The sequence below is a fragment of the Drosophila navojoa genome, chromosome 5 (assembly GCF_054131105.1).
Source record: "Drosophila navojoa isolate 15081-1374.11 chromosome 5, UAZ_NAV_1.0, whole genome shotgun sequence".
Classification (NCBI taxonomy): Eukaryota; Metazoa; Arthropoda; class Insecta; order Diptera; family Drosophilidae; genus Drosophila; species Drosophila navojoa.
Window position 1 is genome coordinate 2,052,397 of NC_142893.1, and position 27,207 is coordinate 2,079,603.

The 27,207-nt window shown below is 39.6% G+C and overlaps 11 protein-coding genes across 11 annotated transcripts; 5 read left to right on the forward strand and 6 right to left on the reverse strand.

Annotated features, from left to right (window-relative positions):
* Positions 1-450: 450 nt before the first annotated feature.
* LOC115561861 (uncharacterized) lies at positions 451-1,468 on the reverse strand. Its single transcript, XM_089262368.1, has one exon. The coding sequence runs from the start codon at positions 1,420-1,422 to the stop codon at positions 1,039-1,041; it is 384 nt and encodes a 127-aa protein (XP_089118494.1). The 5' UTR covers positions 1,423-1,468; the 3' UTR covers positions 451-1,038.
* A 1,924-nt stretch (positions 1,469-3,392) lies between these two features.
* On the reverse strand, positions 3,393-4,347 carry LOC115561854 (uncharacterized). The gene has a single exon (XM_030382109.2). It carries the CDS (start codon positions 4,223-4,225, stop codon positions 3,479-3,481), a length of 747 nt encoding a protein of 248 aa, XP_030237969.1. The 5' UTR covers positions 4,226-4,347; the 3' UTR covers positions 3,393-3,478.
* A 1,282-nt stretch (positions 4,348-5,629) lies between these two features.
* On the reverse strand, positions 5,630-6,169 carry LOC108655228 (uncharacterized). Its single transcript, XM_018106964.3, has one exon. It carries the CDS (start codon positions 6,082-6,084, stop codon positions 5,782-5,784), a length of 303 nt encoding a protein of 100 aa, XP_017962453.1. The 5' UTR covers positions 6,085-6,169; the 3' UTR covers positions 5,630-5,781.
* Positions 6,170-8,491: 2,322 nt separating this feature from the next.
* On the reverse strand, positions 8,492-8,977 carry Listericin (listericin). Its single transcript, XM_030382110.2, has one exon. The coding sequence runs from the start codon at positions 8,932-8,934 to the stop codon at positions 8,515-8,517; it is 420 nt and encodes a 139-aa protein (XP_030237970.1). The 5' UTR covers positions 8,935-8,977; the 3' UTR covers positions 8,492-8,514.
* A 2,325-nt stretch (positions 8,978-11,302) lies between these two features.
* Positions 11,303-12,580, forward strand: LOC115561862 (uncharacterized). The gene has a single exon (XM_030382143.2). The coding sequence runs from the start codon at positions 11,631-11,633 to the stop codon at positions 12,444-12,446; it is 816 nt and encodes a 271-aa protein (XP_030238003.1). The 5' UTR covers positions 11,303-11,630; the 3' UTR covers positions 12,447-12,580.
* Positions 12,581-12,867: 287 nt separating this feature from the next.
* On the forward strand, positions 12,868-13,524 carry LOC149090949 (uncharacterized). The gene is made up of 2 exons (XM_089262189.1): positions 12,868-13,101; positions 13,132-13,524. Exons 1-2 carry the CDS (start codon positions 13,094-13,096, stop codon positions 13,391-13,393), a joined length of 270 nt encoding a protein of 89 aa, XP_089118315.1. The 5' UTR covers positions 12,868-13,093; the 3' UTR covers positions 13,394-13,524.
* Positions 13,525-14,374: 850 nt separating this feature from the next.
* On the reverse strand, positions 14,375-15,066 carry LOC108655226 (uncharacterized). The gene is made up of 2 exons (XM_018106962.3): positions 14,638-15,066; positions 14,375-14,574 (listed from the first exon to the last, which is right to left on the reverse strand). Exons 1-2 carry the CDS (start codon positions 14,931-14,933, stop codon positions 14,418-14,420), a joined length of 453 nt encoding a protein of 150 aa, XP_017962451.1. The 5' UTR covers positions 14,934-15,066; the 3' UTR covers positions 14,375-14,417.
* A 397-nt stretch (positions 15,067-15,463) lies between these two features.
* On the forward strand, positions 15,464-15,966 carry LOC108653039 (uncharacterized). Its single transcript, XM_089262299.1, has one exon. The coding sequence runs from the start codon at positions 15,509-15,511 to the stop codon at positions 15,863-15,865; it is 357 nt and encodes a 118-aa protein (XP_089118425.1). The 5' UTR covers positions 15,464-15,508; the 3' UTR covers positions 15,866-15,966.
* A 1,704-nt stretch (positions 15,967-17,670) lies between these two features.
* LOC108652665 (uncharacterized) lies at positions 17,671-18,201 on the forward strand. The gene has a single exon (XM_030382111.2). The coding sequence runs from the start codon at positions 17,773-17,775 to the stop codon at positions 18,097-18,099; it is 327 nt and encodes a 108-aa protein (XP_030237971.1). The 5' UTR covers positions 17,671-17,772; the 3' UTR covers positions 18,100-18,201.
* A 2,156-nt stretch (positions 18,202-20,357) lies between these two features.
* LOC108652666 (uncharacterized) lies at positions 20,358-20,912 on the forward strand. Its single transcript, XM_089261885.1, has one exon. It carries the CDS (start codon positions 20,453-20,455, stop codon positions 20,789-20,791), a length of 339 nt encoding a protein of 112 aa, XP_089118011.1. The 5' UTR covers positions 20,358-20,452; the 3' UTR covers positions 20,792-20,912.
* A 714-nt stretch (positions 20,913-21,626) lies between these two features.
* Cpr47Ea (Cuticular protein 47Ea) lies at positions 21,627-24,204 on the reverse strand. The gene is made up of 4 exons (XM_018107001.3): positions 24,134-24,204; positions 23,133-23,311; positions 22,295-22,370; positions 21,627-22,174 (listed from the first exon to the last, which is right to left on the reverse strand). Exons 2-4 carry the CDS (start codon positions 23,306-23,308, stop codon positions 22,016-22,018), a joined length of 411 nt encoding a protein of 136 aa, XP_017962490.1. The 5' UTR covers positions 23,309-23,311; positions 24,134-24,204; the 3' UTR covers positions 21,627-22,015.
* Between the last annotated feature and the right edge of the window lie 3,003 nt (positions 24,205-27,207).

Genomic DNA, 27,207 nt, shown 5'->3' on the forward strand with positions numbered 1-27,207 from the left:
TTATCTGTGTGTGTGCGCGTGTGTGTGTACACTGAGAAAAAATCTACGGTGTATTTATAATATATAAAATTGATATATATTTATAGAATTTAACTTCTGATTAAAATACAAAAAACTTCTTAATGAAAGAAAACGTCTATTGAATTTTAAAATTTATTATGATTTTTTTTTTTAAAATTTTAAAAATAAAATGTTTAAAGGCAGAATTTTATTTTTGATATAATAAAATTTGTAGTAGAATAGAAGAATATACAATAATTATAATTTAATAATGATTTTTTAATAATTCATTATATTAAAATTTTATAAAAAAAATTATAAAACACAAAATCTTACAAAAAAAAAATTAAATAGAAAAAAATATAATATTATAAATAATTTTTTATGAACAGATAAATTTTTGCTTAACATTTTTGTTATATAATTTTCATTTTTTAATACAATAAATTCTTAAAAATTAAAATTTGGAGATAGATATAAAAAAGAGCATCTCTGAATCGTTATACTCGCAGAGGCTGGTGCTAAAATTTGATTGGGCTGACTTAGCTTCTGGCTGTGACACTGGCTCTTGTTGTCGCTCTTTCTCTATGTCTGGCTCAGCATAGTTTGCTTAGGTCTTTAGCTGGTTGTGTGGCGTTTGGGGCTCGCTTACATCATGTTTGCATATGTTTTTACCGCCTGCGCATAGGCGGGATTTGGTCTTGAAACGTAATCCAATTGACCTTAGCAACAGTTTATCTATTTGATCAGTCACCGATTTTGTAATCGAAGTTGAATGATAAGAAGTGTTGATAAGAGGTAGAGAGCTAGAGAGAGAGATAGACAGAGATAGAGAGAGAGGCTGTTAGCCCGGATTGATCTTTCTATGTCTTGAGCTATCTAATAAAATTTCCACTTTTGCCTGGTGCTATAAATTGAAAATTAATCAGCTTTCTTTTAACACTCTTATAAATTTATGTAGATATATATATATATTTTTTTCAGTTTTAACATAGTTTCTGGCAAATAATTTATTACGCTAATTGGCAGTTGAGTTGCTTAACATCTCGTTTGACGCAGCATCAGACGCCTCTTGCGATGCCGGCGCACGAATTTCTTGTAGTTGTTCCTCTTCTTCTTGCTGCCGCTGCTGCTGCTGCTGCTGCTGTTGTTGTTATTACTGTTTCTGTTGTGGGATCTGCTGCTGCTCCACCAGCTGCGCCGATGCTGCTCCAGCTGCGGCAATTGCATCGGCTGACTGATGCGCGGCTTGCGAACTTGATCCTGAACGAAGGCCCGAGACCAGGCAACGGGATCCAAGCTGGCATCGTAGCCCGCATCGTTCCGATGCCACCAGGGCAGGGCCACGCCCAGTTGCAGCAGCACTAGCATTAGCATCAGCAGCAGACAGCTGCCAACAGTCGTCGCCGATGTGTTGAGCATTCGGAATGAGTGTGTGTCCTACTTGCCTGGCGTTTAATGAGAAACTGTTGCATGGCAAGCGGAACGAGTTGCGTCTTATATGAGCCGCTGCAACGCAATCCGCTCTAGACTCGACTCTCCTAGGCCAATCGAGTTGAGTCTTCTGCAAATAGACCTTTTGCATGCTGCACATGGCTTTCGAGAGCATTTACAGATTAACTGTGTCATACCTGCTTCACACACACACACACACTCCTGCACCACTCACCTGTATAAACTCTCCGTTAGGTAAAATTGTAGCGCAGGTCAGAAATGTTTTTGCTCTCAGTCTACAAATCTCTTTCAAATCGCTGTCAAATCTATTTTCAAAATCTCCTGCAATAACAACAACAAGCTGTTATAAATCATAACACTAGAGGACAAAAATCTGTTTTAGTGCTCAATTACAAGTCGATTTAGGTTTGCGCACAAAAGAACAGCTGGAAACTCGTCTGCAAGGGTGAAAAATGAGCGAAAATTGCATTGAATGAATTTCTTTTTTTAAGGGACTGTAACAATCGAAAGTGGGTCACATGAGGGTAGATGGGTTGAATGGAAGCGCATGTGTCAGGTAGAGGGACGGGACTGTGCATATATAGTCCATATAGGCTATGGAGTGCATAGAGCTCACAGAGTCTGAAGAGTCGACGAAAGAAAGAGACTCGATGAAGTCTATTAAGCTTATAAATCTAGATAGAAAGGAAGGTCTTCATATAAACGCCTTAAAAGAAACATGACCTCTGAATATTATACTAGAAAAGAATATATAAATCGATAAATATCGATAAATATCATTTTGATAACTTGCAAGTTTTTTTCAACCTGTTTTCATTCTATCATAGTGTTGTTTAGAGTATCTGTGACTCCCACAGTTCTATTTGGCAGAGTCCTTATATGTCGACTCTTACTCAAAACCCTTTCCAAAGGCACTTTCATTCATTCAGACTCCTGCTTACCATTAAGCAAATGCCACAATAAACCACAGCAGCAGGTAGCATAACTCAGTCACATTCTACTCTACTCTCATGTCGATTCGCAATGGTCTTGTTGCGTTTTGTTTGTGAATACCCTCAGCCCATTGAAACTGTTTAGGCAGGGTATATGGAATGGTTTATAGCTGCTAATGTTTCCATGTAAAACAACATGTGCCATTGTCTCTAGCGGAACAATGGGACCCTACAAAATTCACTTTCTAACGAGCCAATTGCCAAGTGACTAACAAATTAGAGCTCTCTATCTCTTTCTCTGTATGCGTGTGTGTGTGTGTACCTGTATGGAATATCTTGGTCAACACTTCAGTTTCATCTTGGACTTGCTTTTCGCCTTGCACTTGACACTCAACTCAACTCAAGTAGAGTTAACCCAACTCGACTCGCCTCGGTCCGGCTGTCAGCACAATTAGCGACTTTTTGCCTTTTGGGACAGTTGTGAAATATGCGCGAGCCTCGAAACTAGTTAACGGCCACGGCAACAACTCAACTAAGCCTAGTCCCAGTTAAGAGCAACTACTCCAATGAGTCCCAATTAACTGGCAGCCACTTCGAGCAGAGCTTAAGCCGCCAAGTCCCCGGTTAATCCACTTTCCAGCTGTCCAGCTGGCTGCAACGCCAGTGGCATAAAAGCAGCAACTGTTGCCCGCTGCACTGGCAGTAAACGGAAAAAGTTCTAGGCACGATGAGCTGTAAGATTTTGCTGTGGCTTTGCTTGAGTCTCTGCCTGATTCTGGGCAGCTTTGCGGCCCAGCAGAGACGCGTGGCCGTCTTGCCGAATCATTTTGTGGGCAAGGGCGCGTACACGCTGGCCGCCAAGCGACACCAACCCGTGCAGCAGCAGCATCAGCCGCAGCAGCAGCATAAATATCGACAGCAGCAACAGCAGCAGCTGCAGCAGCAGCAACAGTTGCAGCTGCGCCGGCAACTCTTTCAATGGGCAACAATGCATAAGAAATTCCATTAAATGTTCGCACTTGATATATTTTAGCTAAATAAATTAAATAAATAATTGAGAGAATTTGTTGTAAGTTTTAAGTGAGTTTACATTAAAAGTGCATGGCCATGGCATCGCCGCCAAGGAAGCCCTGCATGGATGCCAGGCCGAGCGGCGCGGCTGGCTGGCCGTAGATGCCAGCGTGAGCTGGGGCTAGACCAGGGGCGCTGGCCATGCCAAGGATGTTGTCCAGACCGAAGCCAGGCATAGCCTGCGGACTGCCATAGAGTGGATTGCCGTACATGAAGCCAGCGTTGGGAAAGCCGCCAAGTCCGGCGCCAGGTGCAGCTCCAAGACCCGCTCCAGGCATAGGTGCTCCCAGACCAGCGCCAAATCCTAATCCAGGTGCAGCTCCCATGCCAGCACCGATGCCCGCTCCATATCCAGCTCCAGGCAGGATGCCACCTCCGAGACTCAGTCCAGCGCCGGGCAGACCCATGCCCAGGCCCATGCTGGCATCGCCGGGATAGCCGTTGGCAATGCCAGCCTGCAGGCCGAAGGGCGACATCAAGCCCGGGTAGTTGGGATAGCGTGCCAGCTGCATGTTGCCCACCATGCCCAGAGCCATCTGATTCACGGGCACTGCGCCGCCGATGCTCATCGAGACTGGCGTCATGTTTCCTGTGCCCGCCGTCGCCATCATCTTGACATCCGCCTCGCCCGCTGGCGTCATCATCTTCATATTCCGCTGCTCACGTGCCTCCTCCTTCACTGGCGCGGCCTGGCAGTTGCCCAGCAGCAGCAGCACCACCGCCACCACCAGCATCAATAGGGATCTCTGTGCGGCAACAGACTTCATTTTGCTCGACTTCGACTTGCGTTCGACAACTGTTTGCTTCCGGCACGCCAAAGTCGCTTTTTATGCTGAGGGGGCGCAAAAAAAAAAAACTTTCTATTGCAGTTTTCGGTTTTCTATTTGGCTCATAAAATGGCTCAAAGTAAGCGTTATTTTACGCTTTTATGACAGTAGCAAAATATATACATATATCTTTCTGTATATTACTCAAGTTCCGCAGAGAGAAGCTGAGGCTGAGGCTGTGGCTGCGTCTGCTTCTGCGTTTTGTAATCTCTTTATAAACAATTCGCACATTTTGGCTAATGGCGAACGCAAATAAGGTGCTAAATGTCTCAGTCGATGGCATAAAATTATTACGAAGCAAAGTGAAATGCGCCGTGGCCTCAGTTGAAAGCTTTGTGAACGAAAGACTTAGGCAACGAACTCGACTTTTCTCTGCCCATTTCTTGGCCGTGCCTGAAAGTATGCCGGGATTGGCTGGCCATGTTTCTGCTGTCTGTGATTCATAGGTTTATGTTTCCATGCAAAATGTTTATGACTAATTTATGGTCTAAAATTGAATCAACCAAATCAAGCGATTTCATGGCTGACCACGAATATCTTTGGCAGAACATAAAGATCTGAATCTTTAACTAGATTTTTATTTGGCAAACATAATTGGAGCGCGTTGTCTGTGAGATATATGCAAATGTTATCGAATTTTAATTGCATTTTGAGGCCGATATAGTTTAAGTCGTTTAAGAAGGTTGAAGTCGTTTATAAGCATAATTGTAAATTTATATATTAGATCTTTAATATCTCTGCCTATCCGGGCCATTGTGGTCTCTAAAAGCCAATGTCTTTGAGTAGGTTGCTCCAGCTGGCTAACCATACATGAATAGAGCATCGAGTAGAGTTAATTTGAATGTTGCATCTATACAATAATGTAGATAATGTAGAAACAGTCGAACCTCTTGCTATAGAGACCTTCAAAGGAAGTAGGATCTAAGTTTACTTTTAACCTATGATGTAGTCGAGTTCTGTTTATCAATTCCCTGTTATTTGTTTTTTTTTTTTTTTTTTTTTTTTTATATAGATATTATCACAGCTTGACGGTTCTCCTCAGTTGTTTCGTATTTCAAAAAAGTGCCTATAAAGGCTGTGCATTGATCATCGATCTGTCATCAGCCACTGACTCATCATTCAGTAATCCCTTGGCTATTACTCAAAACAAATACTCGACATTCAATTATTCCTAGAACTGAATGCAGATCCCAATGACACATTCAACACATTGCATGGGTCAATCGGTTTGTAATCGGATTAGCTTTATCATTTTCATGAGCAGCTACAGTAGCTGAATACGTAATTTGATATCTAGCTATGGAAAAGCAATCCCAATCATAAGTCAAAATTCAAATGAATCTCAGTTTATGTTTCTTAATTTCTTTATTTTCATCTAGTACACATAATAATAAATAAATAATTGTAGTAATTTTAACACCTGTGCGTATATCCTAATGACTATTACTTGCATCCCGTTTGCGTTCCTCAAGTCTTAGAGTAGTCTTTCCTTCGAACTATCTGCCAAAGTAGTCCACCTCGTGGTCTAGATTCCCACGATTCTTGCGAGCATAGGAATCGTAGTCGTAGCTGGAACGACGATGCGAGCCCAGGGAGCTCGGATCGTTATGGTAGCTGTAGACCACGCGGCTCGGATAGCAGATATAATAGTCGCCGTGATAGCTCGCACGTTTCTCTCTCACGGGCTGTCCGCTGAGATCGTAGGCAGAGTGGATGGCCTGGTAGGGATTGCTGTCGGGTGCTGCTTGCATGAGGCTGACTGTAGCCAGCAAAAGGGCCAGGATCAGTGTGAGTTTCATTTTGTATAGCTCCTGATTTTACTGCTGCTGCTGTTGCTATTGGGTGTGCTTGGGTGTGCTCCAGATGAAGTTCCTTTTGCTTCTGTTTGGCTGCTGTCGGCCCTCAACTCATTTTATACGAGCAATCGCTAATTTTTGCGACAGACCGTCAGACGGAGACGCCTCATTCGGTTTGATTAGCACCTCAATAACATTTCCGTCCAACTTTAAAGGGTGACGTTCAAATCACGTCGGAAACTGAGCTCAGCTGGAAGTTGATCCATCAGTGTGGTATTTATTAACGTCCAATTTGCGTCTTGATTGTTTTTATGACTGTTGCGGTAGGCACTGTGAATCAAATATATTTCACCAGTATGAGTGCCTCCTAGATAACTCTTTAGCAGACCCTAGTTTGATTGAAAATGGGTAAATTGGTAAGCAAATAGAAAGAAACCTGTTAGACTACATAAAGCATATAATTTCTTGCGCGTTGAGTTGATCTTGTTAAGGCCATTTTTCCAACAGTCCCTTCCTATATATCCCATTTGACCTAATTGTCTATAAAGACTATCCGCCTTTCGATTCATTCATCAATGTAGATGTATTTGCATATCTGTTCGTCTTCCATTCAAAAATCCGTCTGTCTATCTCTCTGTTCGTTACTTGGAGTCCAGAGTATCTCCAAGTCGTGCACTCCCACCTAGAGCATGTTTACAGCAAGTGATATATTGTTGAGCCCCATTCAGTGGCCAGTTCTAAGTTTAGCTTATGTTTATTTGCGTTTTCTGTAATTCTTGTTAAATAAAAAATAAATAGATGCTAATTAGCTATTTATCATAAATCACATTTCGTCATAGCCAAGTTTATTTCCGTGTAATTTTCATATTACAACAAACTGCAAAATATTTGACGACACTTTGTGAAAAGAGGAGGCGGTGTTGGGCTAGGCTTGGCATGTCATGGGAGTTTGGCGACATATTTGTTATAGATATTTACGGATTATTAACTTAAGATATTAAACAAATATTTTTCCAAAAATATGTGTTATCAGGTTTCATTCAAAATTTGGATGTGTATATTAATAATAAGGCGATAACATACTCTGTCCAAAGGAAAAATAACTTGATAATACGACTTAAGTTCAAGTTCAATAAACCAGATGTTCAGGGATTTGCTCTGCATACAACTTGTGACACTCATAAATATATGTTTATCTTGATTTACTATATCAGCTATAATAGCCTATGTAATCATATGAATTTTAAAGGCAGTATTTAATTTGAATTAACTAAAAAATAAAAATTGATGGAAAATAATTTTTATTATATATTTTTATTTTTTAATAGATTTATTTTATATCAAATAAATGTTTTTGAGCTTAACTTTTAATTTTTTAAATTACATTTATTAATATATTTTAAATAAAAATAAAAAGCAAAGAAAAAAAATTCAAGAAAATAAATAAATATTATTGACAATAATAATTAGCTCTTTTATTTTGTGTCTTCCATATTTATTTTTTTTTTTTGGTTTTTATATACATTTTGAGTATATATTAAATTAATTCATTTGCATAAATTAGTTATCCATTTATTTTTTATATTTGTCAATTACTATCAAATTATTTGATTTATTTAATTAATTAATTTCAACCGCAAAAGCATTTTAACTTTACCTTAATCAAAAACAATTGTTCATGACTAATTTATAAATCATTTATCACCTCTTCTTTTTCGGCCATAAATTTCTTGACGTCAATTTTAATTCTCAATTTAAAAAAATGTCTAATGCATTGTCTAGTCGAAATTTGAAAAAAAAAAAACAACAAATATACAGTTTTTTATTTCATATTTAAGTATTTTATATATACTCATTAATGTCATATTTCGTAATTATTGAGCGGAATATTTTGAGCTATTTTTCTCTCATCATTTTATTTTGTTTGTTTTTCTTCTTTTTGTGCTAAAAATAAATTCTGCATATTTGCTTGATATTTTGTTGTCTTTGATTAATAGTATTATTCTTAATGCCAAGATTGTTGACTCTGTTGTTTATTTGTTGTTGTTTGTTTGCTAAAAAACCGGCTTGCAGCAGGTGTCAACAGCTGAGCTACATACGTATATACTATAGCAACAGTTTATTGGGCGAATGCGTAGAAACCGTGCCCCCAAAATCTTCCAGCTGTTTTCTCAGTGTTATGGATATATTTGTTTTAATATAAGCATTATTATAAAGTGAAGAGTGTAAAGAAATCGAGTAGACACACGACTGCTGCAGAGTTTATAGGTATTCAGGAAAGAAAAGATTAGATTGCTTAGATAAACTCTTCCAAAATGTTATTCAAATAACTAAACTTTTATTTATTATTTACTTTTTGGCCCAGAAGCGAGTATTACCCAGTTTTTTATTAAGTTTCATTTCGTTGCGATTTACATCAAAAGTCAATTATGTTTATTTGCCAAAGCTGGAGCTGGCCGAGGCCGAGGCCGATGCTGAGGCCGATCCAAAGCCGCCGCCTGGATAGCCGCCACCGAAGCCACCTGGATAGCCACCGCCGTAGCCGCCGTAACCGCCCGGGAAGCCACCGAAACCGCCGCCGCCAAAGCGTCGGAAGCCACCGCCGAAGCCACGACCACCGAAACCACCGCCGAAGCCACGACCTCCGAAGCCGCCGAAACCACCGCCGCAGCAGAAGCCGCGAGCCTCACGTGCGCCATCCGCATCATTCACCGGCTGAGCATCCACATCCTCAAGTCTTAGCTGCTGTGGCTGCTCCTCCTTCTGCTCCACCTCCTCCAGCACCAGTGGCTGAGCCCAAGTCAGGCTCAAGGCCAGGCAATAGACGAGCGCCAGCACCACAAATTGTTTCATGTTTAGTTTTGCAATTGCTTCTATTTGGGTTCTAGCGATTGCCGAGATCTTTTATAGTCGTCGACAATATTTGAACGGGGATGCCCCAAAAGAGAATAACTATGCGAATCTGATTGGCTCATCCTGCCGAGCGCATCATTAGTTTCAAGCATCTATCATTATTATTTTTGTTTTCAAATTGTTTTTCGTTTTCGATGATTTCACCAGAACTTGTAAATGGAATTCCCAGAGCCCCAAGGCACTCGTTTCGTATGCCCCCGCATTGGGAGCTTACTTTTGGATCCCATTCATTAGTTTGGCCTAGAGCCAAAGACCTACATTGTTGCAAAGTCAGAACTTCTCACAGAATTGGCATAAACAATAAATCTCTTCAGTTGGGGACTCACTGAGAGAACACCCTGTAAATTGGGAAATTAGTTGAGGTAGTTTAACTTGCTTAGCTGGGGTACATTGCTACTCTTAAGGAATATAAATTGTACTCTCATAGGCATTCATTCTCCTGTACACCCTGTATGTATAGTAAGCATAAGAGGTAGTTGCAGCTATGACAAGCTCTAGGGCCAATCATAATTAAGTTCATCTCTAGTTATCTAACATCTGTCTATGTCTTCATATCTCAAATGGAATTTCACAATATTTTACAGGGTATTTTGTTGTACTACACTTGATCTTCTTTTGATTATTATTGCTTTCGCCCGTCAACAATTTAAGCACCGTGAGCGACAATCGAAAAAATAATTAAAAACTTGTTAAGAACTCTGATCACTGACCTTTCAATTTGATTGCAGAACTGCGCAGTTAAGAGTTTGTTCGACGGCTACTTATTTCAATACTTTTTTCATTCTCTAATCGTTTTCTTTTTCTGGCATTAAAAACCCGTTTTTGTTTATAGATACATTTTTATTTAGAGTGCTTAATTTGTTTTCGTTTTCTTTTTACCTAAAACAAGTGTCGCGCGGCGTCATGAAATTCTCTAATTAGCTTTTATTATACAATTTTTCTAGATATTCTAAACAATTTAGATAGAATTTTAAATTGAGAGAATTTTTATTTTTTAATTTTGGTAACAAAGTCTTAAATAGAAAAACAAAATTATATAGATATAAATATTCATATATATTTTTTGCATTTCAGTCTTGAAGAATTGCTATTAGTATACATAAAAAAGTTCTTAACAAATTCATTTAAATTATTAATGATATACGATATTTAGAAATATTTTATCTGAAGCATATTTTTAGGCTTTCGCGAGTTTAGATCAGAAATCTTTAGCATGTGCAAATATACTTGGATTTTCATATATGTTCGGTCACAGAACTATGTAAAATCTTCTCACAGTGCATAAAAAGTCCATAGGAACGAAATGTGTATGACGTTTAGACAAAACATGAGTCAAATTGATGAGACAACAAAAATGAGAACCGGTTGACATACAAATATGTAATTGCTCTGTCCAGACATCAACTGAGATGACAGAAAAAAAAAGATTATAGACTAATTAATAATTGTAGAATCACATGATAATCAAGATAGATTACATGTGTTTACATTCATTCAAATATTTCTCTCACAGTTGTCGGTTGAAATGCAAATTTAGCTGAAAGTCGGTTAACGAACTCTAAGGGGGAAATATTTTCATACTTGCATGCAGAGATTAAATGACTTATTAATTAACTTTAAGATAATTGGCTAGGGGAAATAGTAAAACTTAACAGAAAATTCCATTCATTATACTAAGCCTTAAAATATACTCAAGTCGAGTACTTGTTTTATTTACGCACTTGCCGAGGTATTTCTACTGAAAGTAAATATAATTATGGACGTCTTAAAATATCTTATATCATATTTCATATAATTCTAGTTCATCCCATAAAGCAAACAAGTTTCACAAACTTTTGAAAAACCCGCGGAAGTGAACAGAAAAAACAATAATAACGCATTAGCGGTGTGAAACAGTTTTAGTATACCCATTGTAAGTGATGTTGAATAGGGTATGCTGACTTTAAGTGTTGATGTGAGATATAGTCTGTGTATATATGATGAAATATTAATATGTGTGTAGATATATAACTATGTATACTCCATATCACATCTGTTTGTTATATAAGAGAAGATCCATAAACGTATTCGTTTACTTAGGGAGCCTACACATAACAAACTAATTAAGTTCACATATCTGTCTACCCCTTAGCTCTTATATACTGAGCATAGGCTACCCACACAAGACCTCTAAGCAAAGTGTTTTCATTTCACTTCCACATTTGATTAACTTTAAGCAATTTACACAGTATGTGCTAGTCGTGTTTCATTCATGTTTACGATCTTCGCCTATTGCTACCTATTTGGTCAATATTTGCCGAGACGTGGAGTAAGGTCAATGTCAGGCAGCGTCTGCAGTCTATGGAGCATGCGTGAAAGCATGAAAACCAGTCCATGACGCGATTTCGGCGCGTTTCCGAGGCGTTTCAAGCGCGTTTCTTACTTTGCGTGTGCGTTTGGCGCGTTTCCGTTGTGAATTTTGGCAACACATTTTGGATGCGCCGAAGGTCTGCCAGTTTCCGTAATAGATTTGGCCAACAAATAGTTGTTATGGGGCGTGGTTGTGGCTATACCTTCTGCACATATATAAAACTAAATCTGTTGAAGTGCCGCAGTTTTAGTTTGTATTCGAGCGTCGCCGGAGTTAAGTTTCTAAAATGTATTGGCGCTCGCGTTTCTGTCTGCTCGTTCTCTTCCTCGCGCTGGTGGCTGCCCAGAAGAGCAAATCGAAATCATCGGATCGACCACAGGGACGCACATTGGGCCTGCTAACGCCGTTGCTGCTCGGCGCGGCGGCGAGTCCGCTGTACGATGTGCCCGTGTTGCCCGTGGGTGGCACCACTGGAGGTGGCAGCGGTTCAGGCACACAGTCGGATTCCTACTATGGAGGAGCTGGCGGTGGTGTAGGTGTAGGCGGCTATCCGGGCTATGGCAGCTACTATGGCTATGGCTATCCCAGTCTGGGCCTAGGCTATCCCAGCTTCGGCTTGGGCTATCCCAGCTATGCCAACTACTTGGGCTATCCGAGCTATGGCTACAACAGACCCAGTTACAACTACAACAGCTACAATAGACCCAACTACAACTACAACAACTACAACAGACCCAACTACAACAACTACAACAACTATGCCGGCTATCAGCGACCCACACAGTATCCAGGCAGCTACTACGGCTATCGGCCCAGCTACAACAATTTCAATAACTATGGCAACGGCGGCAGCTATGGCAATAGACCCGCTGCCTATCCAACGCCAGTCAGCTCCAGTCCCAGCTCAGGTGGCACGGCAACAGGTGGTGCTGGCTCCCAGCTAACCACGGCGCAGGCAGCACAAATCGCTGGACTGCTGGGCCAAGCGTTGGGCAGCAGTTTGCGTCCTCTCCTAGCCAATGGTGGTGCAGGCGGTGCTGGTGGTGCTGGAATCAATGCGCAAGCGCTAAGCAATATTTTGAGCACCATCAGCCAAGGCTAAACTTGTTTACTCCAAGTGATTAATGAAGTATTTGTAAGCTAAGTCTGTTAAAATGTTAAATATTGTTATTGCATTAATTTTGTTTTTTACAAATATTATATTTAATATATCACTCAGCATGAGTTGCAATTATATATTTTTGTTCATGATTCACTGGATTCTAAGTAAGTTGAATGAACTCATAAAGGGGATTCACTGTGAAGCATTGGCGTAAGAAATCTCTCGATAAATTTTCAAGATTTTCCTTATTAAATATTTGATATTATATGCAAACCCTTTTAATACGTTGAGGTATTTGATGCCAGCCTAAAAGTATGTTTTCGATTGCATGCTCACAAGCGCTTGCTAATTGACATAAATTAGAATTTAAATACATGCTGTTGACTTTTGAGAGTGAAAGAACTTTTTGCTATTGTGTTATTTATAAAGCAATGGACCTTGTTTGCCCTGCACTTCAAACAACCCGCTAGAATGCAGAGTCATTCAGGCAAAGAGCGTGGTGAAATTGTGGGTGTCAATAGTTTTAATTGGAAATGCAAAGTGCAAGTCTTGGACCGGGAGTATAAAAGCGGCAGTTGGCCACCAACATACCTAACATACCCAATAGACCTATTGGTAGACAGTTCGTATTCCTCGATCTATTCGCAATGAAGCTGTGCATTTTGTTCGTGATTGCAATGATCAGCTTTGCCTGTTGCTTGCCGGCTCCAATTACGCTGGAGCAGATGGAGTTGGAGCTGCAGCAGGCGTTGCAGAATCAGGACAATAAGGACAAGGACAAGGACTCGGCAGCTACCTTGAAGGATGTCGCTGATGTGGGCGCCCAACACTCAGACCAAGGCGCTCGTAAATTACGCCATATATATGGCGGCCCTTGGTCACAGAGCTTCAACTACTTTCCCCGGCCACCCTGCAACGACTACTATTATTATTATTACTGGTGGTAAATCTAATAGTCTACTCTCATGATTCGAAATATTGCTGAAACCGATTTGATATATGGAAACGATTTGGATATGCTGTAAAATTATTATTTAAGTTTTGTTTGCTTAAAATGCTTTAAAGATTTTTGATATTTGAGAACATAATTAAAATACTTTGATCATATATTTGAAACAACACTTGTTTAAATTTGAACTAGATGACATGGATCAAAGATCAGAGCTTTTAGTAAATTGATGATAGATCATAGATAAGAGATCATAGATCATTGATAACATAGATCATAGAACATAGATCATAGATCATAAAACATACATCATAGATCAAAAATCACAAATCATAGATAACATAGATCATAGTTCATAGATCATAGTTCATAGATCATAGATCATAGATCATAAATTATAAAACATACATCATAGTCTATTAATCATAATGGGCCATAAACGATAGAATGGAATTTACATATTATTTCATATTTAATAGAGTTTAGATCATAGACTAAAGCTCATAAAAAACTTGATTTTGTTTACCTTAACGAAGGGTTAACAGCGGGGTCAGCTCTATCACTTACTTTAAATAATCAACTGTTAAATTTTAAAGTTAGCTAATCGTCATTGCATAGAATTATTCAATACTTAGTCATAAAAAAAACGATTTCGCTGCCCGTCTATGAAGGTGTTAATTGACGCTAGACTGGAAGGGAATCACAGCGAGGCTTGTGACGTTGATTGAGTAAATAAAGTATGTGCAAGCTCATCCATATTTAAGCAGAATTCACAAGAGTAAGAGTAGATGCTTGTCATTGATCAAATAGGCTGGCTCTGAATATGCTAATATTAGTAACATCCATCTGCTTACTTTTGCTCCATTCCAAAGTATTTCACATTGTAAGCTTAACGTCTTTATTAGTCGGAACTAGTTTCCAGCATCTAACAAAGATTCACACCTACTTAATTTGCTGCTACCAAATCGAACGGGAATCGAGTCGAGTCAAGGTCGGATTCAAATTTATTTGCATACAGTACTTCATATGAATTTATATTCATTCTGATGCCAAATCGCCTCCATTTGGGCAGCGCGACGTCGCCGTTCTTTGCGCTCCTCGATCTGATAGAGCTGTGCCTCTTTGGTAGCCAGCAGTATTTGCCTCGTCTCCTCGTGACGATGCTCCTCTGAGTTTTCGCTGCAAGCGATTCAAGTAAAATTTCTAAGGAAATGTCGCTTGCACAGAATTTAGCTGACTCACATCTCTCGCTGCAGTTGCTTCTGTTCGAGCAGCTGACGTTCCGCTGCCTCGTCTCTCATCAGCGCCATTTGGATCCATTCAATGCGCTTATTCTGGGCTAGGTCCGTCTGGGCTTGCTGCAGCTCCGCCAGCTCCTCATACAGCTGCTGCTCCTCGCTGTGGAGCAGGTGAGCGAGCAGATGACGACGTCTATCCAAATCCTCTGCATATTCGCCTAGCTTACGTTCTACACGGCACTCAATTTGGGTATTTCGATTGCGTCGATTGGTTCGATTCAGAAATTCGGCCACATGCATTTTCGGGCTGTTGCTTGTTTGGTCGTTGACTGGACTCAACGAGCCTTGGTAACGGCATAAAGAATGTTCAGTGCTGACTACTCGATTGGTTCTGTTACTGTACTGTTAGCTGTATTTACATTTCATTAAACATACTGTTGTTGCATATACATATGAACTCTTAGAAACTGAGGAATAAACATAAAGAGGCTGAAATACAGATATAGAGTTTTCTCTAGATAGAGAGCGGAGGAGAGAGAATGTCTATATGCGAGCTTAGCAACCATATGATGGATGATATGAGCTCCAAGAGTCCTTTTGCAATTTAATATTTTCTAATCCAAAATTGAATAATTGCATTCTTAGCCATACAAATCAGTAATACATACATATATTATTCATATTCAGTAATACTAAGTAAATGAGCTGAGCTTACATTTTAATCCGCCCCTCCGAGACTAATTAATCATAAGCGCCTACAAATTATGGGTATTTCCATACGGCTGAAACAACAATTCATCTTGCCAAATCTGCAATAAATAGGTCTGGCATTACACAGGTTGGGGTCAGTTGAGAATTGCATTAGAACCGGAAAGATGCGCCTAACACTATTGCTGCTGATAATTGTGGGAGCCGTCTGCCTGAGCGTGGGCTATGGCCAGCCACTGGAGGATGATTCAGTTAAGGATAACAATAACGAGTTATCTCTGCTAAGTCTGGCCGATCAGGGCGATCAACATGGAAACGAAGGCGCTCGTGAGGCTCGTGCGTTTGGATATGGACGTGGAGGATATGGTCGTGGTGGTTTCGGATATGGAGGATTTGGTCGTGGTGGCTTTGGATATGGAGGATATGGCCGTCGTGGCTTTGGATATGGAGGATTTGGCCGTGGTGGCTATGGATATGGAGGATTTGGTCGTGGTGGCTTTGGTCGTTATGGCTATGGCCGCTAATCTGGCGAGAATTTACATATACTATTATACCACAAAAATATGTATAATGTAACACAATCTGAACATGTTTGAAAACAAAGTAAATCTCATATTACTTTATATATTCAAGAGTATTATTTAATTGGTGAACAGTTTAGTGTGAAGGTGTGAGATCAACAGTGAAGAGCTCTAGTTTTTAAAAGTAGACAGTGCTAATTTACCTCTTAATTCTGTAATCCTATGCAAAGCCTTAATCATAAATAACAATTCTTAATTTGTCATTGCTCAAAGTTAATAATGTTTAGCTCATTAGAAGTATATCACAATTGAGCTTAGAAACAAGTTTTGCTCTTTAGCTACCCAATTATTCATTTAACCAATTTGCATTATAAAAAGCAATATAATATATATATATATATATATATATATATATATATATATATATATATGTGCATACATGTGTCATATCAGCTTAACTATGCGTAATTTGAATATTTTGTTTCGGCTAATTTGTTTTGATATTTTCGATTTCTCGTTTCATTTTTGTTCCATTATGAAGCATCAGTGTGTCATGGAGAACAATTCACGATTATATGCGAATTTCGAGTGTTTACTTATTGGACTTTTGACTTTAGCTCTACTTATGTATTCTGTATTCATAGTATATACATTTAGCATAGCTGTAGCGAATGACTTGTCGTTTGCTATTTAAGTAGCTCACTGGCCAAAGTCTGCTTATGGGACTTTACAAAAATACTTGTGGTAATACTATTAGTTATTGTACTAGTAGTGGCAGTAGAAGCAGAATAGTAGTAGTAGTAGTAGTAGAGTAGCAGAATAGTAGTAGCAGCTGAATAGTAATAGTAGTAGTATTAGTAGCAGAGTAGTATCAGTAGTAGTAGTAGCAGAATAGTAGTAGTAGTAGCAGAATAGCAGTAGTAGACGCAGTAGTAATTGCAGTAGTGGTAAAAGAAGTAGTATAAGAATAGAAGTAGTAGTAGCAGAATAGTAGTAGTAATCGCAGTAGTAATTGCAGTAGTGGTAATAGAAGTAGTAGCAGAATAGTAGTAGTAGTAGTAGCAGAATAGTAGTAGTAGTAGCAGAATAGTAGTAGTAATCGCAGTAGTAATTGCAGTAGTGGTAATAGAAGTAGTAGCAAAATAGTAGTAGTAGTAGTAGCAGAATAGTAGTAGTAATCGCAGTAGTAATTGCAGTGGTGGTAATAGAAGTAGTACCAGAATAGTAGTAGTAGTAGTAGCAGAATAGTAGTAGTAATTGCAGTAGCAGAATAGTAGTAGTAGTCGTAGAAGTAGCAGAATAATAGTAATAGGAGTAGTAGCAGAATAATAGTATTAGTAGTAGTTGCAGAATAATAATATTAGTAGTAGTTGCAGAATAATAGTAGTAATAGCAACAGTAATAGTAGTAGTTGTAACACTAAAAACTCAGACAGCTCACTTGTCTCGTCCCCTTTACAACACTTACATTATAGCATTATTAATGGGGAGCTTCTCCCCCATTAAGTGGGCATTGCACAGTGACCTGCTTAGATGCATAATTTGTATGACAATAACAAGAGTTAAAACAAAAGAAATTTAATTTGAGCAACAACAACAACCGCAGGCAGAACAGGTGTAATAATCTACAGAGCAATAAATATATAAAAACATTGTGAAAGTAACAATGCCTGGCATCGAATCCAGCAAAAGGTAAACAAAAATACCCATCTCCAGTCTAATATGTTTGTGGATTTTAAGTACTGTGCGACACTTACGAGAACAGGAACGGGAACAGCTCATCCGGTTCTGGCCAGGCTCTGGTTGGGCAAATAAAAGGCCGACGGATTAAAGCATTAGGCATCAGTGAAACACAATCACTCAAGCAACCAAGTAATAAACCAAATCCATATAAGGAATTCTCCAATCAGGATGCGCTTCACACTTTTGGCACTCATCGGCGTGGTATGCCTCGCCTACACCTATGCCCTGGCCGGCGCCGAGGCTGAGGAGCAGTACCCTGACGCACCGCTCAATCTGCTCAGCCTTGAGATGGATGGAAATGCACATGAGAACGAGGGTCTCCGTCAAGCACGCCAGGTTTGGGGTGGAGGCTATGGACGCGGCCTTGGCTGGGCCGGCGGCCGTGGAGGCTGGGCCGGCGGTCGTGGAGGCTGGGCCGGCGGACGTGGAGGCTTGTCTGGCTGGGGTGGTCGTGGCGGCAGATGGGGCGGTCGCCGTTGGGGCGGCGGTTGGTAAACTGTCCAAGTCGAAGCACATATGTATAATCCAAGCTCCAGGACAGAACCTTCAATTTTTGCATATTTTCTGTTTGCCAATAAAGAACATTAAAAATAACAATTTTTTAAACTGGATTTTAATTATGTATTTAGGATTTTTAGCACTAAAAAAAATCTTAAAGGATGTCGAAAAAAATAGAAATTTTTTAGTTTCATAAAATATATATTTTTTATAATTAAATAAAGAAATTTTTAGATGATTTTTTTTTTTTAAATGTATAATACAAAATTTTAAAAATAGTTAAAAGTCAACATCATGATTATTTTCAACCATTTATAATTAGTTTTTTCTCTACTGAAAACATGTTACAATTTAATATTTTTGAATTCCGCAATTTCGTTTAGTAATTAATTAAAATACTATCTCAAATCTGTTTAGCAACATTAAAGATCTTGAGTAAATGTAAGAAAACATCAAGTCGAGGCTTCTATAGCTTTGCATATTTAAAAAGGTTTCTCGAAAATAATTTGGCTCTCTTTTTTAATCTGTCATCAGACAATAAAGCCATTTATCCTTCAACTCTTTGTCATCAAATTAATAAGTTTATTGACTTCTCTTGCTTGAGTTTCATATTTCTAAAAACATTTCACATTTTGTTTAATTTATCTTCATTTTTTGTTCTTTCGCTTTGTTTTGTGTTTTGTTTTGTGTGTTTGTCTCAGAACTGGCTTGGACAGTCCTCCCATTTAAATGCTTGCCTTATTATACGCTAATCAGTGCTTCCATTATTTTTGCCAAGTCATTTTTAACGCTCAGCGCCGTAAATAAGTGAAAGTGGCATCTGGAATTGCAGTTGAAATTTATGTAATGGTATTTGTTGCTGTATATAACTGAGCTTTGCACCCGTGAAATGTCTGGCAACGCTGCTATTTTTTATTAGATTTATTAAGTTGGACTTTTGTTTATTTGGATTGATGATATTTTACAATAAATAGATGAGTCAGTATATTTATTTGCCACAGTGTACGAGCTGTATATGCTCGAAATATTCTCGTCATACAGTTAACTGTATAAATGGAAACCATTTGGACTCAATTGCAGCTAAAGAACAAAATTTGACTTATGGAACATATACTCGTTAATGCCCTCGTCTTATAAAGTGCTTAGTAATAAAGATTGTCCGATAGGGAAGAGCAGGCCATATAAAGCAGGAGCTGCATAGCGTTCTATGCACGAGCACTGGAAAAAAAAACATATAATTAGATTATGATATAAAAGTGATCTCATATAGGGTATCTAGTCAAAATTAGACACTTCCATTAGTATTTGCTTAATTGGATCAAAACAAAAATAAATGAATATATTGCACAAAACTTGATTAAAGAAGCGTTCTTCTTATTGTATGCAAATTAGTGAATTCACGCAGTCTCACGTATTGACAGGGATTCACACACACACACACACACACACACACACACACACACACACACACACACACACACACACACACAGGCACAAAGACTTGCACACACCCACTCTAGCTACAAGTTCTAATAAATTCAGCTGTTAATATAAGCCACTTAGGACTTTCGTAACACTGATCAACATGATTTGGTTACGAAGAAACATCTGGAACTTAAAATTTTTTAGAAATATTTATATATAAAATATAAAAAAAACAAAAATTTAATTTTTTTATAATAAAATATATAAAAAAAAATCCTTAAATATAAATATCTAAAATTCAAGTGAGGGATTAAAATCTCAGTCGCAGTTGAATCCAGCAATAGAAAAAGCTTTCGTAGTTTCTCTGAGCCTCAAGACTTAACAAAAACCTGGGTACATTTGTAGTCGTATATTTCTAGGTTTTGCAGAACTTCAAACCCAAATGATATCGTTTTCTAATACCCGTTACGTTTATAGCACTTTAATGAACTGCAAGTCATGTCCAAGACTGACTCACAGAATTTCATCACACTCTTGCTGGCCTGTGTAATTGGGAAGTACCTATTGGGCAGGTGCAACTTTTCGACCGTGTGCTAAGCAAATGCCAGCGCGAAGCAGGTGTAATAACCTTCTAGCGCATGATCAACAAATAAATAAATTACGTGAAAGTGAACAAAATAAACAGAATTGCAATAATTAATATAAACAAATAAAGTCCAACCACAAGTTTTACGCGGCCTTAGAGCTGATATACATATACATACGATGCCAATTAGAAGAAGGCGCTGAAAATGAAGAACAACAAGTCGAGCTCGCAGGCAAATATAAGCCGGTCGAAATTAGGTTTGCAGCATCAGTTCAACTTGGAACGATTTAGCGAGTATATCGAGAGCGAGAGAGCCAGGAAATCAAAAGTCAGTGAAAGATGCGTTTAACACTTGTGGCGCTAGTTGGCGCAGTTTGCATCGCCTGCAGCTTTGCCCATCCGCTGGAGGAGCAAGCCGAGAAGAACGACCTATACAACGTGGCTGATCTGGGACAGGCCCATGCCAATGAAGACGGACGACAGGCTCGATTCCTGCTTGGAGGCCTCGGCGGCTGGGGTGGCGGCTATCGTGGCGGCTGGGGCGGTGGCTGGGGCGGCGGCGGCTGGGGCGGCGGCTGGGGAGGTGGCGGCTGGCGTGGCGGCTGGGGAGGTGGCGGCTGGGGCGGCGGCTGGGGTGGTGGCTATCGTGGCGGCTGGGGCGGCGGATGGCTTGGCTAAGCTCGGCTCAAGCAAGCAAATCAGCCCCTATCAAGGACCTCCTGCCAAGCAGCTACTGCACCGCATTAGCTACTAAATCCTTTACTGGTGTTTGTAAATAAAGAACATTTAAAAAATGAAAGTTTTTGTTGGTTTTTATCCTTCCGAGAATCTTCTAAATATCATAGCGTTTTAAAAAATAACTTTTTGGCCTTAAAAAGTACAGGAAATCAAGTAGGAAAGCTCTAGCTGAAACTGCTCGACTAGGAACAGCAAATGATGAAGAAGAGCTACAGAAGATCATCTCAGTTGTCTATGTACGTGCAGCAGCACTCTTTTGGTATTTATAATTGAGTACCACGAAGCTAGAATGCTTGAACCAATAGAGAGAGAGAGAGAGAGAGAGAGAGAGAGAGTGAGTTGTGTTTCCATTGGTCACTTATAGCTCGACTGCAACGAGCCCTACCTAGCATCGGCCTCTACATACGAGCACGACTTAGGCCTTGAGTGAAAGTCTCTCTATATAAAGGGCAGCAGCTGCTGCATTTCTTCAGTCGCCCAGACCCGGTGGAGGTCATTCGTGCAGTGCTTTTAAATCAAGTCAAGTGTGTGAACATTCCTAAGCATTAAAGACGTGGAGGCAATACTTAACTAGAGCAAATACTTAAAGGAAATACTTGGAGGAACTAATTGGAGGAAATGCTTAGAGGAAGCACTTAGAGAAATTAAAAATCAATTTTTTTAAGGATTACATTTATTTATGCTATCATCAATACTTCATTAATACATATACATACCGGTACATATTCTACATCCCATGCCCAATCTAATAAATCAAGGTCAGTCGATATATATATTTTTTCGAGCAATATTCGTTTTATTGCATAGCTTGCTTTAAGTCGTACGACAATTTAACAATCAAACTTACATAATGTACAAAACATATGCATACACATATATAAATACATTTATATACATATACATATACACGCAATTCGTTAGGCGCTAGGTAGATGTGAAAGGGAGTTTGAAAGAGAACGCAGGGAAAATGCATAAATATACACAGAGTGAAGGGAAAGGGAGAGAGTGAGTGGGAGGGAAAGTGGAGACAATTTACAGAGACAGTGGTCTGTGCATCCGTTGCTGCCGACCAGCTGAGCTTCATCCTGGATGTTATCATACAAATCTATTCAATTATACATATATTGTAAATATATATATTTCTCAATGGTCGTCATTTTTGATTTATTTGAAGAATCTGCGTGGAGCAGCGGCAGCTGGGCTAACGGGAGGTGGAGTTGGAATGTGAGCGCCCTCGGCACGGAAGCCATTCTCATCGGCGATGTAGGTGATGGTATAGAGAACACCATCGGGGCCGGTGTACGAGTAGGAGCCTTGCATGACCTGGCAGAGAAAATAAGACGATAATATAGAGAAGATTCTGCGAAGTGTCTAAAAGTAGGCAACGAAAGCGTTAGAAAGCTTTCACTTGCTCCTGAAACTGGGCAACGGGTAAAAGTCTACCTGAGCTTCCAACTGCGAACCGGGATTCTTGAGGTAGCCAGCTTCATCGGCGCGAATTCCGTTGCTCGTCTCGTAGCTGTGAAGGAATTATATGAGAAATATTTAATTAAAAAATATAAATATATATAATGAAATAGAGCATGAGTTATATATACTATTTGCTGTAATAATTTCTGAATGAGAGCTGGATTATCATTATAATAGAGAATTCATATCATAGACTAAGATTAATTGGTGAAAGGAATGATTCACTGATGAACCAAATATTCTACTTATAGAGCTGCCTAAATGAGTTTGTGGAGTGGAAGTATAATATGTATAATCCATAAAGGTATGAAAGAACTGAGTGAATGATTGACAGTCTAACTGACTTAAGTATACATAGATCTATTAATACGACAATCTGAATAATTGACTTATAGGTTGCCGGATTGAATAATCGATTGATTGATTGATTGGTTGAGTGATTACTTATTAGACTAACTGACTGAATAACTAGAGAGCTGTGTGTACCATGAAGATGTACAAATGCTCCAGTACTTTGACAAAGTGACTAATTGACAGACGAAATGATTAACTAAATTACATTAACTAAATTACAGAAATGATTAGCTAAATGACAGACTGAAATTGGGAATGAAAAAGCTCAAGTAGCAGTTAACTATTTCACTGATTGAAGGAACCACTGTGGCTTAGCGCAAAGCCGATTGAATGTCTTGCTATATCAGTGATTGACTGATTCTAAATGATTGCCTATCAATTCAATATAAGCCTATTTCCACATATATTTCCCAATTCTAATTAAAATGTCATCAGCTCAACATCAAGATCAACTTACTTGTATTGATAGGAGCCATCCGGATTCAGATCAAAGTTCTGCTTGAGTATCACAGCATTCGCATCGTATGAGTTGCCGCGGGGCTGAGCCAGACCGCGTTGGGGCTGAGCTGTGACCAGGCACAGGGAGCACAACGCCAGGGCGGCGACGACGTAGGCGGAGCTAAGCAACTGCATGACCTTTTTGTAGGTTCGATAAACGACAAAGCAGATGATTGGTTAATTGAGACACAGCAGCAGCGACAGCAACTTCAGATAATGTCAAACGATGTGAGTAATTGCAATTGATGGCTCTGCTAATAACCAACAATCATCTTTTATGGCATCTTTCGAAAGTCAAAAAAATAATTGGCGAGACAAGAAGGTCGCAGTTAAATGCTGGCTTAATATGCATATGAGTAGTGGGGGAGGAAGAGGAGAAGAAGAGACACAGAAGTGCATTGTGAAACTTTGATAGGGTACTAAATTTTAAGTGCATATGAATACAGGGCGGAAGAGAGAATTGAAGTCGTTCTGCTATCGATTATTGGTTATGGATATTTTGCTGAAATTACTAAAATACAAAATATAGTCGAACTCTGAAATAGAGACAACATGTGAGAGAGCGAGGCCGGGCATTAAGGAATACAATATCGATCAATCGATTCTTGATTCTATCGATATTTTCGGATTATATGAGTTTAGCTCAGAAATATTTTCGCCTCAGCTAGGAAACTGTTTTTATCAACTATTTTATTCAAGCAAGCAAGCAAGTCCAGAGTACTTTTATTTCTTGATTTAGATCTTATATATCCTTTTGAGAATATATTTTTAGAAACTTGTAAATCTCTAGATTGTAGCACTAGGAAATCCAAAGACAAATCCTTGCCCACAAGGAAATTGTTTTATAAAATGTTCATAATATTTTCTTTTCTGTTATTTATTTTTTTTTTGTATATTATATTTTGTTGTATCAGATCCTTGCTGATCCTTGGGCACAACACACAAAACACAAGAACTCACTTTAATGAATTTGAGCGCGATTTTGTGTTGAACTGAAGCGTTTGTGTGGCGCTCGAAAGGCTCGTCAAAACTGTTTTGACTTGAATGCAGTCGACGCAAAGGTTTTTATACCAAAAATGCATTCACTGAGCCGCAGCAGCAGCAGCAACAACTGCAGCAGCAGCGGCAGCAGCGACAGCATCCGCAACGAGAGCAGCGCAGCAGCAATCAGATTGTCAAGACGAAGAAGAAGAAGAGGCGGCAGCAGCGTCAGCTAGAAGATCAAGAAGCTGTACATTTGACAGCAGCGGCCGAGTTGGCAACAGAATCGGAAGAGGCTGCCACATGTACCACGCGGCGTATGCGCAACGTGTTTCAGAATGCAAATGGGCGTTGCGCATACGCCATGTATAAGCAGCATATGACTGAGTGTGTGTGTGTGTGTGAGTATGTGAGTGTGTTATATCAGTTGAGCCGACAGCTAAGCTACATTCTGTGTATATGTGTAGCTGTGTGTGTGTGTGTGTGGCACGCCAGCTTGTCTAGTCTTTAATTTATGTGAATTAGCAATGCGAAGTTCATTTGATTAGCCCACGCTGGCGTTTACCCACACCTCTCTCCCTCTCCCTCTCTCTCTCTCTCTCCCGCTCACTCACTGTGTGTGTGATTCAATTTGCGATGCGCCGCAATATGCAATAATTTGTTAATTCAAATATTAATTAAAAGATTAATAGCAAGACTTATGGCATGAATGTTGCAATTGCCTCGTTGAATCTATGAGCATTTGCTTGCATTAAATTCTCGTTTCTTGTTTTCATGCTTATTGACATTTGCAATGCGATTTGCCTTGGGGGCGGGGCTTGGCGCAATGTTTGCCCACTTGTTTATGGAACACAATTGAATGCATCATCCAAAACACAATCATTTGTTTGCCATTGTTTGATTTGCAGCATCTCAGCAGATGGCAGACAGCAGACAGCAGGAGCAGCAGCAGACAGCAGCAGCAGCAGCAGGAGACGCGGCAGCAGCTGTTGCTAATCACAATTTAGACATTTGAAACGCTTGCGCATGTTGGCCAATTTGCTGACCAACTGTGCCACTCCCCTGCACCAGTTCCCACTGAAATGTGAACCAAATGATATGCCCACCGCAAAGGGTATGCGGCAAAAGGGGGCGGGGCTGAAGCTTCAGCTTCAGCTTCAGCTGTGCTAAGCTAAGCCGGCCGGCGCATAAAAATTGCAATTTTCAGCTTTAAACTTTAAACTTTTGCAGCGTGTAGGAAATGTCAGTTGCAATTCATAAAAATTGCAGCAATAGCTGCGGCCACAACAACAACAGCAACAGCAACAACAAGAGGAGCTGGAGCAACAACAACAAAGAGTGCGCGCTGATCACGAACATGCCATGATGAACATCGCGCGAGATTAACGCGCCTCCAACAACAACAACAACAACAGCAGCAGCAGCAAATGAGAGTGCTCCAGTCGGGTATGTGTGAGCGTAAGATGCTCTGCAAACATGCCAAAACATATAAATTGATGAATGTATGTAAATTGTATCTATTAAAATGGAACTAAGCTAGACATATATTATTAATATATTATTAATATTAATTAATTATTATAAGTATTCCCGTAATCCGTTTTATTGCTGCACTGCCTACTGTCGCCTACTCCATTAGCTAACCAATATACCCTGTGCTAGCCTGCATTCAAATGCGCTCGGTTAGTGCAGCGAAGACGCCTTCTCTAAGCTCAGTTCGAGCTCCACCTCTCTGACTCCACCCTGCGCCTCCACCCGCCTCCGCGTTCAGCTGATCTTTGCCTAAGCCACCCTTTATTGTGGCTCTTGTTGTTGTTGTTGTAGTTGTATTGTTGTGGCTTTTCCTTTTCGTCATTTGTGCATTTTGTGTGGCGCGATTTGCCCGCGTTTTGCTGGCCTTCGTCTCAGTCAGCATCTGTAGCGGTTTAAGTGCATCTGCAGTTCTCTTCCAAATGGAGCATTTCGAATGTGTGATAGTGTTTGTCACATACATGACTATATTTATATGTAAGATATATCTATACTTTTACATACATATACCACAATCTAGTTATTATTCTCAATAAGTGAATAAATATTACCTAATATATATATATACATATCTTTAGGCATACATATATACCCAAGTAAACCACAAAGCTAAGCTAAGGCCCTCGACTTGATATTGTTATTGTTATATTTGTAAACTTCTAATCAAATTTTACTTGATTGCTCACTCCTTCAATCAACACCCACACCTCACTAGCTGTGTAAGAGCAGCATCACTTCACCCGCTTGCCCTACGATAGTTCCTCTTATGCTCGCTCTCCTTACGATAGCTCTTCGAATACATAATTTCTGTATTTACTCTCAGCCGGACGCTGCTCTAATATTCGACAAGCCCTATATATATGATTTCGTATCTAAGAAAACTTGCTTTGTCATTATCATCAGATTTACTTCTTTAACCAGACAGGTGTATAGTAATTCATTAGATTTTCTTGCAACCTTTCCAAGTAAATCCCATCAGAAGTCACAGAGACAAGAATTGGGCAACGCTAAACAAGATCTTCCTCGCTTCTGCAGCTCGGCGCTCTCCATCCATCAGTCACCACATCTCTTCGAAAGGGTATTCGAACGTCGCTCAACCCTAGACCCGCTTCACTTCTCGTTCACATTTGACATACGCCATCTCAGTGCTTGGCCTACTCGTATTTGCAATACAGTTTCACACTCGTATTTCTCATTTAGTTGCTATTGCTCTCTGCCCAGAAAAAATTCCCGTGTGCCTGAGTGGACGTTGCTCAGTCTCAGTTGGAGTTTTCCGTCAGCTCGTTCGTTTCCCATTCACAATGATGAATGAATGAATGAATCGCATGTGTAATTCATTTTATTAGTCGTCTCAATCAGAGCTCGCATCATAAGTGCGCTTAAAATCTATCTTGAAATTTATGCGGCTTTTTATCTGGTTGTCGCAATGCTTCTTCTTTTTCGTCTCCGTCTGCATTAAACTGATATGCCTAATGATCGATGTGCATGAGTGTAGGTATGTAGGTATATGCTAATATTGAGTG

Bases quoted from the DNA above. Each gene is read 5' to 3' on its own strand.
- LOC115561861 (XM_089262368.1), bottom strand. From the start codon at position 1,422: ATGCTCAACACATCGGCGACGACTGTTGGCAGCTGTCTGCTGCTGATG.
- LOC115561854 (XM_030382109.2), bottom strand. From the start codon at position 4,225: ATGAAGTCTGTTGCCGCACAGAGATCCCTATTGATGCTGGTGGTGGCG.
- LOC108655228 (XM_018106964.3), bottom strand. From the start codon at position 6,084: ATGAAACTCACACTGATCCTGGCCCTTTTGCTGGCTACAGTCAGCCTC.
- Listericin (XM_030382110.2), bottom strand. From the start codon at position 8,934: ATGAAACAATTTGTGGTGCTGGCGCTCGTCTATTGCCTGGCCTTGAGC.
- LOC115561862 (XM_030382143.2), top strand. From the start codon at position 11,631: ATGTATTGGCGCTCGCGTTTCTGTCTGCTCGTTCTCTTCCTCGCGCTG.
- LOC108655226 (XM_018106962.3), bottom strand. From the start codon at position 14,933: ATGCATGTGGCCGAATTTCTGAATCGAACCAATCGACGCAATCGAAAT. The intron at 14,575-14,637 runs GTGAGTCAGCTA...AATCGCTTGCAG, and splicing joins AAGCAACTGCAGCGAGAGAT to CGAAAACTCAGAGGAGCATC.
- LOC108653039 (XM_089262299.1), top strand. From the start codon at position 15,509: ATGCGCCTAACACTATTGCTGCTGATAATTGTGGGAGCCGTCTGCCTG.
- LOC108652665 (XM_030382111.2), top strand. From the start codon at position 17,773: ATGCGCTTCACACTTTTGGCACTCATCGGCGTGGTATGCCTCGCCTAC.
- LOC108652666 (XM_089261885.1), top strand. From the start codon at position 20,453: ATGCGTTTAACACTTGTGGCGCTAGTTGGCGCAGTTTGCATCGCCTGC.
- Cpr47Ea (XM_018107001.3), bottom strand. From the start codon at position 23,308: ATGCAGTTGCTTAGCTCCGCCTACGTCGTCGCCGCCCTGGCGTTGTGC. The intron at 22,371-23,132 runs GTAAGTTGATCT...ATTCCTTCACAG, and splicing joins GATGGCTCCTATCAATACAA to CTACGAGACGAGCAACGGAA. The intron at 22,175-22,294 runs GTAGACTTTTAC...TTTCTCTGCCAG, and splicing joins GTTCGCAGTTGGAAGCTCAG to GTCATGCAAGGCTCCTACTC.